Here is a 13,344-nt window from a genome sequence, read left to right on the forward strand (position 1 = left end):
AGTGGTAAGTCTGCCCCAAATGCTCCTCAGTACCATCACATTAACCCAGAGCAGCCTATGTATCTCTTGCTGACACCGGCAAGACACTGGTCTAGTGGCCCAGGAAATATAGGGTATACTGCAAGAAGGAAAAATGTACCCAGTGACTGCCCACCAGACTGTCGACAACCTTTTCATACCTCTTCCTGGCCAAGGTATATCGCTATTGCATTGAACTATGAATGTGCATGCAGCATAGATAGCTTACCCATGCCATAAAAATATGGGAACCCTATGAAAACAATTGCAAGGAGTAATAGCTAATGCAATCTCAAAATATCTTTGGCACCCAAAGTCCAAGTCCAGGTTAAACACATACAAACTGACAAGAGAATGGTGGACCCTGGCTGGGAGAACCCAGCCAGGAGCTTTATCCCCAAAGTTACAGTGCTCAATTACATGAAGTCCCGAAATGAGGAAGTGCCTTAGCCAGTCTTTGGTTGATAAATTTGCTGTCACTTCAGTCACCACAGGAGAAACCAGTGCATGCCAAGTTGAAGAATAACGATGAAACAAATGAGGAAAGTATTAGGCAACTGCCTCGGAGTTGATGAAATGTCTTTGAAGATGTTGGCAATAGGCACTGGTTGGACACCCAAGCTACCTTGATGCACAACAAAACATATAGTAAACCAATTTGGAAGATGGTGTTGCTGAGGACAGTTAGTCCCATCGCATGTTTAGTACACCTTTCCATAACACCTACACAGAAGTCAGGTTCAGGCCAAAATTAGTCCTGTTGATGTGAACTGTTGCTTCTTGACTGCAGGAGTGATGAATGACTAGGCCCAAAACAATAATGCATGTGAAAACTGTAAATATAAGCACTCTGTGGATATCATTGTGATTACAGTCAACTATCTAGTATAACTAAGGGAAGTGAAGAATGACCACTACCCTGTTTTCTTAATAACTTCTGCAGAGCATCCTTTCCATGCTAAATCTAAGGCCTGGTCTATGTGGAAAGAGTCTGAGGCATAATCCGTTGTGGGAGGCACCTAAGCAGCTAGTGTGCTGTGTAGGAAGTTCTCCACATGGTTGGGCATGATAAACCACCCCCTAGGAGTTTAAGAACTAAACCCCTTAAAATCACCCTGTTGTTTGGCCATCTCATAATGAGCACCTATTGGAATGGACAAATTATAGGCCAAACCAATTTGCCTAAGGTGACTTAGTGAAAATGCCCAAGCAAACCTGTTTTAGATAATCCTGTCACACGGACACGTCTCCCCATGTCAAAGATACCAAAAACTCACTTACATGAAGGGCACTCCAGTACATAAAACAAAACAGGGTGGCAGAAACCAGAAAAGGGTAGCTATGCTGCACACCACTGAGGATGCTGACCAGTAAATCTCTACCAGTCGAACTCAGCAGTTCCTGGAACAAATCCTTCTCATTTTTACAGCCCAGCAGCAATCTGATTATAACCAGTGAGTTGTAGTATACTTCCAGGAATCATGTTATCTTAGCTCAGAGGCTGCAGGCCAACAGATGAATATTCAAGGTCTTGCCTACATCATTCGGTGAGCAATGAGAAACCATATGGTGGCAGATAAGGAGGGGAGACCAAATCCTTTCACCTGCTAGTAAACCTAGACAAAACTAGAGGAAGGAAAAGATGGCTGCCCTGTAAGCTTCTTTGGTGCCAATTGCCTATGAGTGGGTTACTATCCAATGAATCCCTCCTCATCAATCATCCAAAGATGGGACTGGATGATGGTGGGAGTCTTCTTATACATCTGAGTCCAGTTTGTGAAATCTAGTGATCTAATGGTGAGAGAAATTGTCTATATTTTTGTGTATTCCCAAAATATTCCTGCCTTAGAAAGAAATGTTTACCTGCAAGCCACGCAAAATGAACAGTTTGAGAAGTGACGAGACCCACCTGTATTTTGATTTTTCTTATGTAAATTTTCCACTATGGCCTCTTTTTCTGAATGAAAAATAATCCCCTAGTTGTAGAAGTGTTCTTCTCACACAACTGTGGTAACACAGATGAGCATGAGCTTGAGGAAAGAAGGCTGTAAATCATCCGCCTTGAAAAAAGGCTGCATACTTAGACCCGCTGCCACCTCAGTGAACAGATGGAAGGCTTAAAAGAGACACCATTTTAATGGAATAAGAAACTGGGTCAAATATCCATGTCTTCTTTGATTCTGCCTGGGACCCTGATGCAGTGGTACTTTAGCTGACCACCCTTCAACAAGCTAGCAAGGACTCTGATAAAGGTTCTGCTGGAGCCACTGATCCATATTTAAAGTTAAAGACTCCTAAGAGCTGTGTGACCTTATCTGTTCTAACTTCATTGGCTGAAATGACTCTGGCAATCCCATCAATAAGGTGATTTAACTTGTCTGCAGAGATCTTGAATGAAGATGAAATTACACTGAATTCGAGCCACTGGAAAACTAAGGCTCTAACAAATCTGTCAATTGTTTCCTCCATCAGAGGACCACAGCTCATTGCACAGCTTCAGGAAATGCTGCATACCTTCTCTGGAACCCTCCTACAAATTATCCGCAATCAAAAAGCTGTCAAGGTAATGTACACCTGCCAAATGGAAATCGCTCTGCTACCAATGCACCAATAAAGGGCTGCCAAAATAAAACTACCCCTGAAAACACATGCCCAACAGTGACCAATCTGCCTGATATACTGGCAGCAGATTCAATATCAACTATCGCCAGCCATGGATACTAAAATCTTCAGAAAATCTAGATGCTGTCATCCAACAAGGATTAGTGCACCTTAACTGTTTCCTGGCAAAATGCTATCATTGACAGAGGTCACTAACGGGAAGGAAAAGTGGTGTATGAGTCTAAATTGCAGAATAAATAGAATAATAATTACTACAGCACATTTATGTAGTGGAAAAATATATAAAATAGTTGTGATACTCTAATCTCTTTATTTAGTAATACTTGTCATATTATTATTTTTCCAAAGATTCCTAATCCATAGGAATAGTACCTAGGATGGAATTTTAGATGACCGAGAGCATGCTGTTCCTAGTACAACATTTGGAATATTGGGAGGAAGTAAATGTCCTCAAATTCAAATTTGAAATTATAATTACTCATTTAAAATTTGCAAAATTTTATTTTGGATAGAAAAAGTGACATATGTATTTTTTTAGAGCTGTTCATTACACTAAATAAAACCAAATAATAAAATTATAAAATTACTACCAATTTAATTAAGGATGCCAGAATTATATTTATTCTTTCATCTGCTAATATTATTTGATACAAACATGATATTACTATAGCTGTCTATACCAAACTGGAATTAAGATTTTGCATTTCTAAGCTCATTTTTCTCCTTGTAAGCACTACTGCATAGATATTTAGTGACCAGTATTGTAACAGAGTCTTGTTTAACATTAAAATTACCATATATTAGGAACTATATAATGCAGACAGCTAGTCAATGCAATTAATGGCAAGCCATTGTACCATTTACATCAATTTGCATTTTATACACTAAAGGCAATTTATTCAGTATTTCAGTTTCTCTGTTGTATAACCTTACTGTTGTTGTGGTATATTTCTGTTGAACATTAAGATTCTAATTCTAACCATCAAGAATTGTTATTCACTAGTTTTCTATTTTTCTGTTTTTTTTCTGTTTTCTGCGGCAGTTATAATGGAATAAATATGGTCTATTCAGACCTAGATGATGATACAAATAAACAGATTGTTATGAACAGATTATCATTTCTTAAAGAACAGAAGAAAAAGGAAGGTAGGTGGTTTATTCTAAGTCATTTTTACAGTAGTAAGCTGGAATTCAACATTACAATATTTTTGTGGGGAGTCCGCATGCCTCCCCTATGTCTATGTAGGTTTTCACTGTGGTCTACAGTTTCTAGACATATGGAAACGGTGACCCTCCAAATTATCCACTGGTTCATGTAATGTGTGTATGTACGCATGCACTTATGTATAAATTGTGATAATCTGTAAATCCACAAAAAATGCTGAAGAGAGTAAGGCCAGTCTTGCAAAATTCAGAATTAATGAATGTGCATTTACTGTAAATATTGCAACTAAAATACCACATATACCATATTATCAGACAATGTTATAACACTAGCTAAAGAATTTCCTTTGCACTTTTTGTTATTAATTTTAGTTTGTTCTAGAAACTAATACTGCCACATTATATCACTTATGATGAGTGACATTTGTGGGGAACAATACAAATCTTAAATGTTTTGTCTGTAACTTGGTTTTAATGTTGGTACAACTTACTTATCCAGAAGGCATCATATATTTATTTTGTGTTGCATGTGATGAGTTCTCAGAAGTTTATCTATGCCACACAGTGATGATTCATAATCAGAACATGTGTATGTGTGTGTGTGTACCTGTTATGCAAGGTCATATAAGAAAATTGTAATTGATAACTGCAGTCCCAGAATACTGTCAAATATGCCATATATACGGTGCAGAAGGATGGTGCCCTGTCTACACCCCAGATTAACCATATTTAATTACAGGATAAGACACTGGAGGACTCAGCATGCAATGGCTGCAAGTGCCTTGATAATGCTGGTGCTTGCTTCACAGGTCAAGGACATTGATTTCATTTCATGAAAGGGACGCCCTCTGTGAAAAGCACAATAACAGCTTTCTTTTCACAATAGATCTGAGAGTATATCAGGGTCTAGATGAGTGCACATACAAAGGAATTGGAAGAAATATCACTGACTGTATTTGCTGGCCAAGAAAAGAGAGTTTTAAGGCATCTGTAGGTTTCTGCAATCATTTGCTAAATGACACATTATACTGTTTTTACCTGACTCATTTGGAGTCTTTGGGCCCCAGTAAATAATGGAAGAAGAAGTAATGGGTCATAGGGGGAATGGAGGCATAATGTTTTGAGGAATGGGCCAAAAATGCCATATAGTAACTATTGGCAGATACAATACTATGAGTTAAAAGCTTACATGAGGCAGACTGTATACTAATTCAATGAAGGGGAAACTCTGAAGAAAAACAGCAGGTATATTTTAAATGCTCAAAGAGATGTTCCATCGAACGCCTCTTCATTGACACATAATCAGCGAACTCAGTAAATCATGAACATTCAAAACAGTGATTTCTATCCATGGGAAAGAAATCACTTGCACTAAAAACACATGCACACAGTTTCAAACATAACAAACCAGGGGACTTCAATCCCACACATCCCCCCTAACTAAATATACCAACTCCAAGATCACACTACAGTGGGGTAATGGGTAAAGCACACATGCACATACTCACATATGCTCACACACTCACCAAAATTCACAACCACAATAACAGACTTGATAACTAAGTTCAGGCAAATATTTAACTGAGCTTTTAAGGTATAATGAGACATTTCTCATATGTGCACCTTTCACAGTGTAGCTGTTCAGCGATACCATAGCTCTACATAACTCAAACCTCCATTGTTTACATTCAAAGGCTCTCCCTCCTTAGGCCTCTGATTTATAGTCTCATATATTATTTATTTATTCACTTAATTATTTTTATAGTGATGAGCAATGTTTTCTTTGTTGTTACCCTTATGCCTTTCAGATATATATTTTTGTTTTGATGGTCTGTAATGTTTCTTTTGTATGCTATCTCCTTTAAAATTTAGCATCTTTGCAACAAACTTTGTCACAAGGTAACCGCACTAGAGATATTTGTCTGCTACTCTCTTTTTATATTACTTTTCTTCACTTCTCCAAGCCTCATCTTCATCATGGCTCCATTCATTGAGTTTAAGTCCCTGGTATCAAACTCATTGATCATTATGTACTATAGGAAGTCACACTTAGAAACTGCATTGACCATCATTGTTTTCTTTTAGGAGCTCTCTTCTTAGGAACTTTGTCCCTTGATTGTGTTTGTACACTGAGTTGGTCTGATGTACACAGGTAACTTGTTCCTGCATAAAACACTCATTTAAGTTAAGTTTCCATCAATGTAAAGTTCAACAATTCATGTGAGAAACAATGTTATACACACAAATGTGCTCAGTGCAATTAGTCTGGCCAGGTTTAGATCAGTAATGACTATAATGGTGTATACCAGAGCTTTGCCTATGCTCATTGCACATACTGCTTCAAATACATTCCCAGACACTTCATGGAGTGCATCTATAATGGATTCCTTGAAAACAGACTGTGTCTGTCATTAGTAAGGATCTGTTCTTTGTGCACTGTTTGCATGGTGTGTGCTGTAGTGCTGCGTAATGTTGCACACAAGGTGTCATACTACTGACTGTATTTTTTCTTCCTCTTCCCCACAGCTGACCATCAGCGACCAATCAGCTACCACCAGCTCATCTCTTCATTCATCCAGTCTACCAGACCTGCATTATCCACCTTCAGGCTCAACCCAACCCACATCTAGAGCAGCTGAGTTTAAGGATGCTAGTCCAGCATCATACTTCTGCTGTGGAATAATCACTAACTTTTACCACCTTGTTGAAGTCTTGCAAGCTCCTTAATCGCTGCTCTGAGGAAGTGCGTGAGCAACCTTCCTACTAAGGAGCTCACTGTTTATGCAGCACCGAGCTTGCCAAGTTTGCACGCTGCTTATTGCAACAAGAATAGGCTGCTTCCCACCCAAGTATGGATGAGCTGATGTCAACTGCTCATTCCCATGCTCCTTCAGTGGGCCCTGTAATGCCTATGCCACTAATCAAACATACTTCATCTGGGTGCAGTAAGCACAATGAACCCATTCTCTAGTCATAGATCTTAAACTTTCTGCACCAAAATGAGGAACACTAACTCTCATAATGTGGAACAAATAGGCAAAATCTTACAAACAGCTTTCTAACAACTTCAACTTGGAAGCTCATAGGATGGTTAAAATGCAAAAAATTTAATTAATTAATTAATTAATTAATTAATTAATTAATATGATTCAGTTGTATACGCCATGGATATCTGTTAAAAATTGCTAGCATTGAATGTGTGACAGACACTTTCAATGTGGAACTTTGAGGAACATGAATGTTTTAAGACCCTAAATGAAGAACACTCCTTGTAAAGAGATACACTTCAGAGGTATGTCTCTACCGGCTGTAATTCTGTTCTAAATCCTGCTCGGACTTACGGTATACCAAACAATGTCCGGGCAGTAGGAATTTTGATACATTGCACAGCTTTCTAAATCCTACTCTCAGACTCCAAAACCAAAATCTCATGGTGTTCAGTGATTGTTATAAGTGATAATAAAGGTGCCCATTATGAATTGGTTTATGTGAACTATTGTAAAAAACAAATATTACTATCAGAAAATGCCATTATTTTTGTACTTAACCATTCACTGCTAGTCTACCATTTTACCTCAGTGTTTATATACTGTACTTTTCTGTACATGCTTAGCAATTAAACTCATTGTTTTTTTTCTCTTGTTCCAGGGGATGCTTGCACATACCTTTCAAAAGGAAGCAGACAGTGGCTTGATGACAATATTGGACATGGTGTTTATTATGTGTCCTTCTCTGACCTAAAGTACCTTAACCCCAACTTTGATGGAGTAAGTTGATTAACTAATTACTCATATCTTAAAAAACATACCTTGAGTTTATGTTGTACTGTTTTGTGTTTTCAATATTACTGCATGCTTTTCATTTCTAAAGTTTAACCATGTCGTAAAGTATGACATGAATCAAATGTATTCTTAGGGATGACCTAACAGAAGAAGCTTTTCTTTTATTACATTTCTGGAAATACAATAAAATATGTCAATGAATATTGTGTTGCTTATTCTACTTGGTAATTTGCCTTTGTAGTTTTTTTTTTTCACATAACAGTATTAGCATCTATAAATATATAAAGGTTTAGTGCATTGCTGGATAAATATAATGAGTCAGTATAAAACTGATAACTTTTTTTATGCTTTTCTATCAACTTCAATATGGGCCAGATTCATCAACATTTACACCGTGTTCATGATCTGTATTGAACAACATCCTTACCACATTTTTTGTGCTGTCCATTCAGAAAGGTTACACTAAGTGTACAGACAGTCTATTCTTTTTGGTAACCATTATGAACCCCCCTTGCTATTTAAGGCTGCAAGAAAATTAGTAAGAAAAGTAAAATTCAGAGGAAGAAAAATGAAGTTATGCTTGTGTTGTGTATTAACTCACAACAGTATAAACTTAGTGCAGACATTCATGAATCCAGCCTAGCCTATTCAGAACAAAGTTTGAAATACTAACAATGCAGCAGTATATAACATCACTAAAATAAATTCATTAAATATTAAAATGTTTAATTCTGTCTTAATGTCACTAGAAATGACAAGCAACAGTAATGACTTACAATATTAAGGTTCTCAAAAGTCATCTTGTTAGATATGCTAGGAGTAAATTTATACATTTTAAAAGCAACTTAACATGGCAAAATAATACAGGACTAAATGTTTATTTTCCTTTAAATAAGAAACATTCATATTTGCTTTAATAAGAAAAAATAATTAAAAATGGAGGCTTTTATTATACTACATAATAATTAAATCATTCAAGAACCAGTAAGAAGGGCAATAAATTAAGCAATCAGTAATTTATATTCCACACAATTTTTTACCCTAAAAGACTTTTTAAGTTTTTAGACGTTTAATTTATGGATATGGCACTTTTGCCAAGAGAATAACTGTCATTTTTTAACTTTGTTGTGTTTATACAAATATGTACCTTATTTATTTCCTTCCATGTTGTCTTTTGATTAATTTAGATGACTGCAGTAGATGAATTTAATTCACAACAGTTGGCTGAATTAATGTTTGATATAAATGTGTTCAACAATCCTGAGACACTGGAACAATCTTATGAAGAACAGTTAAAAGTTAAAAAAATCATGGATTCCTTGACACAACTTGAAACTCGATCTAGTGGCAGTGTGGAAGTCTACATGATTCGATTTTCTGAGCTTGCATCCCAGGTACAGTTATTACATATGAATTATTAAATCATTTTGAAGGCTTCTGAAGAAATGTTATAAGAAATATGGAAAGATACTGAGAGGTAAAAAGAGAAAACATCATGTTAAACTTAGATGTTTTTTTTTTTTTGATAAGTAATTGCTTCAGAACACCCACATATATTGCTGGTTACAAGAACTAGACATATGGCTCATGCTGAGATAGTACATGTTTAACAAAGTAACTTGTATTCCATAACTCTCTCTGTCTTGTCAAATTTTACAAGATTAAAAACTTGATATTATTTTTTATCATACAAATCGAGTAAAATTGCCAAAAAATGTGTTTATGTTTTCTCATATGGGAATGCAAACACTGATAAAACAGTTCCTGAAAAGGTAGGTGAAAACACATAAGCCTGCATATGTCAGTAAAGGAATTTTAAATGTGGGTCTTATGAAATGATTAGACATTCCAGACAAAAATATTGAAAACTTTCCATGAATTGGTGATACAGAATAATTCAGACATGTATATTAGTAAATAGTTAAACTTTCTTGTATAAATATGATTAATATCAGTGAATTCATCTCTTAAACTATAACAATGTGTTACTCTGCTACAAAGATGGATTTTGTAGTCACTTTGTATAATCACTACTTGTGAGCTCTAAACACATTTTCTCTTTCATCAAAAAAGTATGATCTGGAGAGAGCTCCTGTGATGGTGATACTAAGACAAATTCAGAAAGGTTACCAAAGCCCAATATACACCTCATGGTCTGTCTCTGTGGCCTACCACAAATGCTAATGTAGCATTCTGGAAGAGTTGGCTATGCTAATTAGTCATGTGCTCTCCTCTGTAAACACATCTATTAAAGAATTTATGCAGCTAAGCAATTTAAAAGAATCACTGTTTGGCATACATTATAGTCTTAGGTAAGTACTAGACTAGTTGCCCTTGTGGGCCAGCAAATACATTTGCGTTTTTATTTTGAAAGCAGCTGGTTCACTTATGAAATGTCAGCAATAGACTAATCAAATACTGATTTAAGCCTCACCAATTTTCCTTCCAAATTTGAGAATCAAACCCTTTACCTTGTGTCTGTGAGGTAATGACTTTAACCATTATATCATCCCCCAACCCTGTGGTTGCTTGTGTTAATGAACATGGCTAAATGTTCATGTTTACCTGATCATTTTAAAAGTAAGTGCTGAGGAGTTTGTGTATGTGTTTGTGTGTGTGTGTGTGTGTGTGTGTGTGTGTGTGTGTGTGTGTGTGTGTGTGTGTGTGTGTGTGTGTGTATGGTTAGTATGTTGTTTGCCCATAAGTGTAATCAGGTGGGGGTGGGGGGGGTGTTTGTGTATGTATACATGAATGCGTGAATGTGTTTGGGGGTCTGTCATCATACCTCCACATACCAAAGATTTTGAAAAGTTCCAAGTAATAAAAATGAGCCAGGTATACCAACAAATCAAACCAATAAATAAATAAATAAATGAAAAGCTCAGAAACCATAAAGAATAAAACTTCATGAAGGGTATGAAATCTGAAACTCAAATGTCTGTTATTATGTTCTGTCTTCAGTCTTGAATTACATGCCAATAATTTGCTAGAAAAACACAATTTTATGAAAAACGGGCCAAAAATATGAGGCAAAAATCTGGACATTCTATGAAAATCTGTACAGTTGAGAGGTATGCATGGGATCCTAATGCTTGCTGTGTTTACAGAAGGATTCCACACAGCCAAAATGAGTGACCCGAGACAATACAGGTGCAGGACTGCTGCCTTGGTCTCCTAGTGCTGGATCCAGCTCTGCTATGCATTTTTTGTGTGCTCTGGTCACTCTCTGAACAGCAGAATTACCACCCTCGGTACTCTTGTGAGAGTCATTACAACATATTCATTCTGTGTAGCTAGAGTCAATTGCAGCTGAATATTTGAGGAGAATCAGAATTTTGCTTTTCTTAACTTTTGATTTCCTGCACATACTTGTTAGCATTTAAGCAGTTGGTGTACAGTGGACCTTTGTAATGCTTAGCACACCAACATATGTAGTGATTGATTACTTTTGCCCCCACCTGAGGCAAGCAAACCATGTGATTCCCACTCTTCACTGGATATTCTTCTGAACAGAATGCAGCCACAAGAACATGGCCCTTCCTTCCCCCTGAAGACATGTATGTAGGCTTAAGCCTCAACATTCCTCTCCTCCTACACTGTCAGCTTCAACAGGTGTCTGAACTCTTTTGTGAACAACTGGTCACCTGAACTATAATGAGGATTTTATCCTTTATAATAATAAGCTGATTGGGAGAATTTTTTAAGAATGGTACATTAAAACACTTCAGAAAAGTCATTTATTACTTTTCACCACAATTGATGTCAGGCTGGCTGTGAGATCGATAATGAATGCCATTATTTATGCATTTCATATCAAACTATCGTGAATTTCACAAATCACTATTTCAAGTTGTGACAAATCCTGCAAGACTGGAGTATAGATTACTGTGCTTTGAAAGCACTTAAAAATGATAGGACAATGTTTGCAGATACTATGGATAATTTAAATAGTGAGCCCTAAAGGCACTTTAAAATACCTAAAAATTGTACCTTCATAACTCACACACACTCTGTGTTAATCCTATGTGCTACCACTAGTCACGTGAGGCTTTAGAATATTACCAAAGTCTTTCAAAAAATGTAAAGTAAAAGGGCAGAAGTTTCAAACCCTGCACCGTTGAAAAAGCAAATAGTGTTATTAACCCCCTACAGAAACTGATCAGTTAGTGGCAGCTTCTTATACCCGTAATAAGAAGTATAAAAGTCTAATGTCTGTCATTATTCAGTGACTGTAACAGTTTGTGAGTTATAAAGACAGGGCACCTAAAGTGGCAATAACAGAAGAATCCTGTAAATTCAGGAAGAGAGGAGGGGTATGGGAGTGTGTCCATGGGGGAGGGAGTAACCGGAGGAGCACTAGATGATACTAGGAAGAGTATTTCAACAAGTACCGAGAATAACTTAAAATGTTAGTAAACATGTTCAGCATCATGAAGCTCTAATATCTGGCATTACTGACTGACTGTAAGGATTTGTGATTTATGGGGACATGGACAAAAACAAGAAGAGACATTGGGGAATGTTCTGTCTACTCAAGTACAGACACGTAGTGAGTGTGTGTGTGTGTGTGTGTGTGTGTGTGTGTGTGTGTGTGTGTGTGTGTGTGTGTGTGTGTGTGTGTGTGTGTGTGTGTGTATATGTGTGTGTGTGTGTGCATGTGCACGTGTGTGTGCGTGTGTGTGTGTGTGTGTGTGTGTGTGTGTGTGTGTGTGTGTGTGTGCATGTGTGTGTGTGTGTGTGTGTGTGTGTGTGTGTGTGTGTGTGTGTGTGTGTGTGTGTGTGTGTGTGTGTGTGTGTGTATTTCAGAGTGTAAGGGAGGTTGCCTGTGCCAACAGGATGCATGGGCTTAGAATGTTGACTTCCACAAGAAAATGTTGATTTTTACTTGGGGTAGTTAAGGGTGATTCCGTTTCATGTTCATTAGCCAGTAATGAAGTAATGAAGTCTTTCCTCATTGTGGCTAACTTATTTATGAATCTCAATTTCCCGCATCATGGAAACAACCCCTTTCACCCATAGATCTTACCACCAGTGGCAGGGTTCTTTCTGAATCCCCCCAGTGAAATTTTCCATCTATAGGTGATGCATACAGATTTGTTCCTTATAATTTAAAACTGCAATTTTCAGAATTCTTCTCTTTTCAAAGAGTCAAATGAAAAACTTGTCAAGTAATGTCATACCCACAAAAGCAGCTATACTTAAGGTCCATGTTGTTTTCAGCAGCTGGACCATTGAGGCTTAAATGGATTCTGACAAAAGTTATAATTTCCAGTGAAGAAGTCATCATTAATATGCACACTGCCTTCCACTATAAGCTCTCGGATACTAAAGAAAGCTCAACAAAAGCTAGCAAAGTTTACTTTTCTCCATAAGCACAGAGGGCGTAAAAGTGCAAATATCTGTGGGAGAACACGGGGATGCCACCTTCAAATAAGTGTATTTTGCTTCTGAAAATACCTTCTTAACAGTTACTTCTCTTGCATTCATTCTTTATCAGTTTGAAAGTCCAAATAGGACACTTACTATGTTTGTCTTTAGAGCCCATTCATAGATTCTAATACAAATGTTAGTCTGTTTCAGAAGTTCGAGTTTATCAAGCCCTTCCTGCTTGTTGCATGAATATATACATCTTGCATATTTTACTTACCTGTCCCACAGCCCTTATTTTCTTAACTTTCTGTCTTTTGTCAAACCTGCTGTGATATTAGCGACACTTCTTATTACCAATTAAGTAGCTATACCAAAGCCTCATAAACCC

At 37.0% G+C, this 13,344-nt stretch overlaps 1 protein-coding gene across 2 annotated transcripts in view; it reads left to right on the plus strand.

Moving 5' to 3' along the window:
* LOC122816737 overlaps positions 1-13,344 on the plus strand; it is a 228,421-nt gene that overhangs the window by 43,857 nt on the left and 171,220 nt on the right. For both annotated transcript variants that reach the window (XM_044089730.1, XM_044089731.1), the window contains exons 13-15: positions 3,683-3,786; positions 7,453-7,571; positions 8,774-8,980. In XM_044089730.1, the coding sequence (XP_043945665.1) occupies positions 3,683-3,786; positions 7,453-7,571; positions 8,774-8,980 (430 nt within the window). The remainder of the gene's footprint in view (positions 1-3,682; positions 3,787-7,452; positions 7,572-8,773; positions 8,981-13,344) is intronic.

This window comes from Protopterus annectens, chromosome 12.part0 (assembly GCF_019279795.1).
Source record: "Protopterus annectens isolate FY-2018-M chromosome 12.part0, PAN1.0, whole genome shotgun sequence".
Classification (NCBI taxonomy): Eukaryota; Metazoa; Chordata; order Ceratodontiformes; family Protopteridae; genus Protopterus; species Protopterus annectens.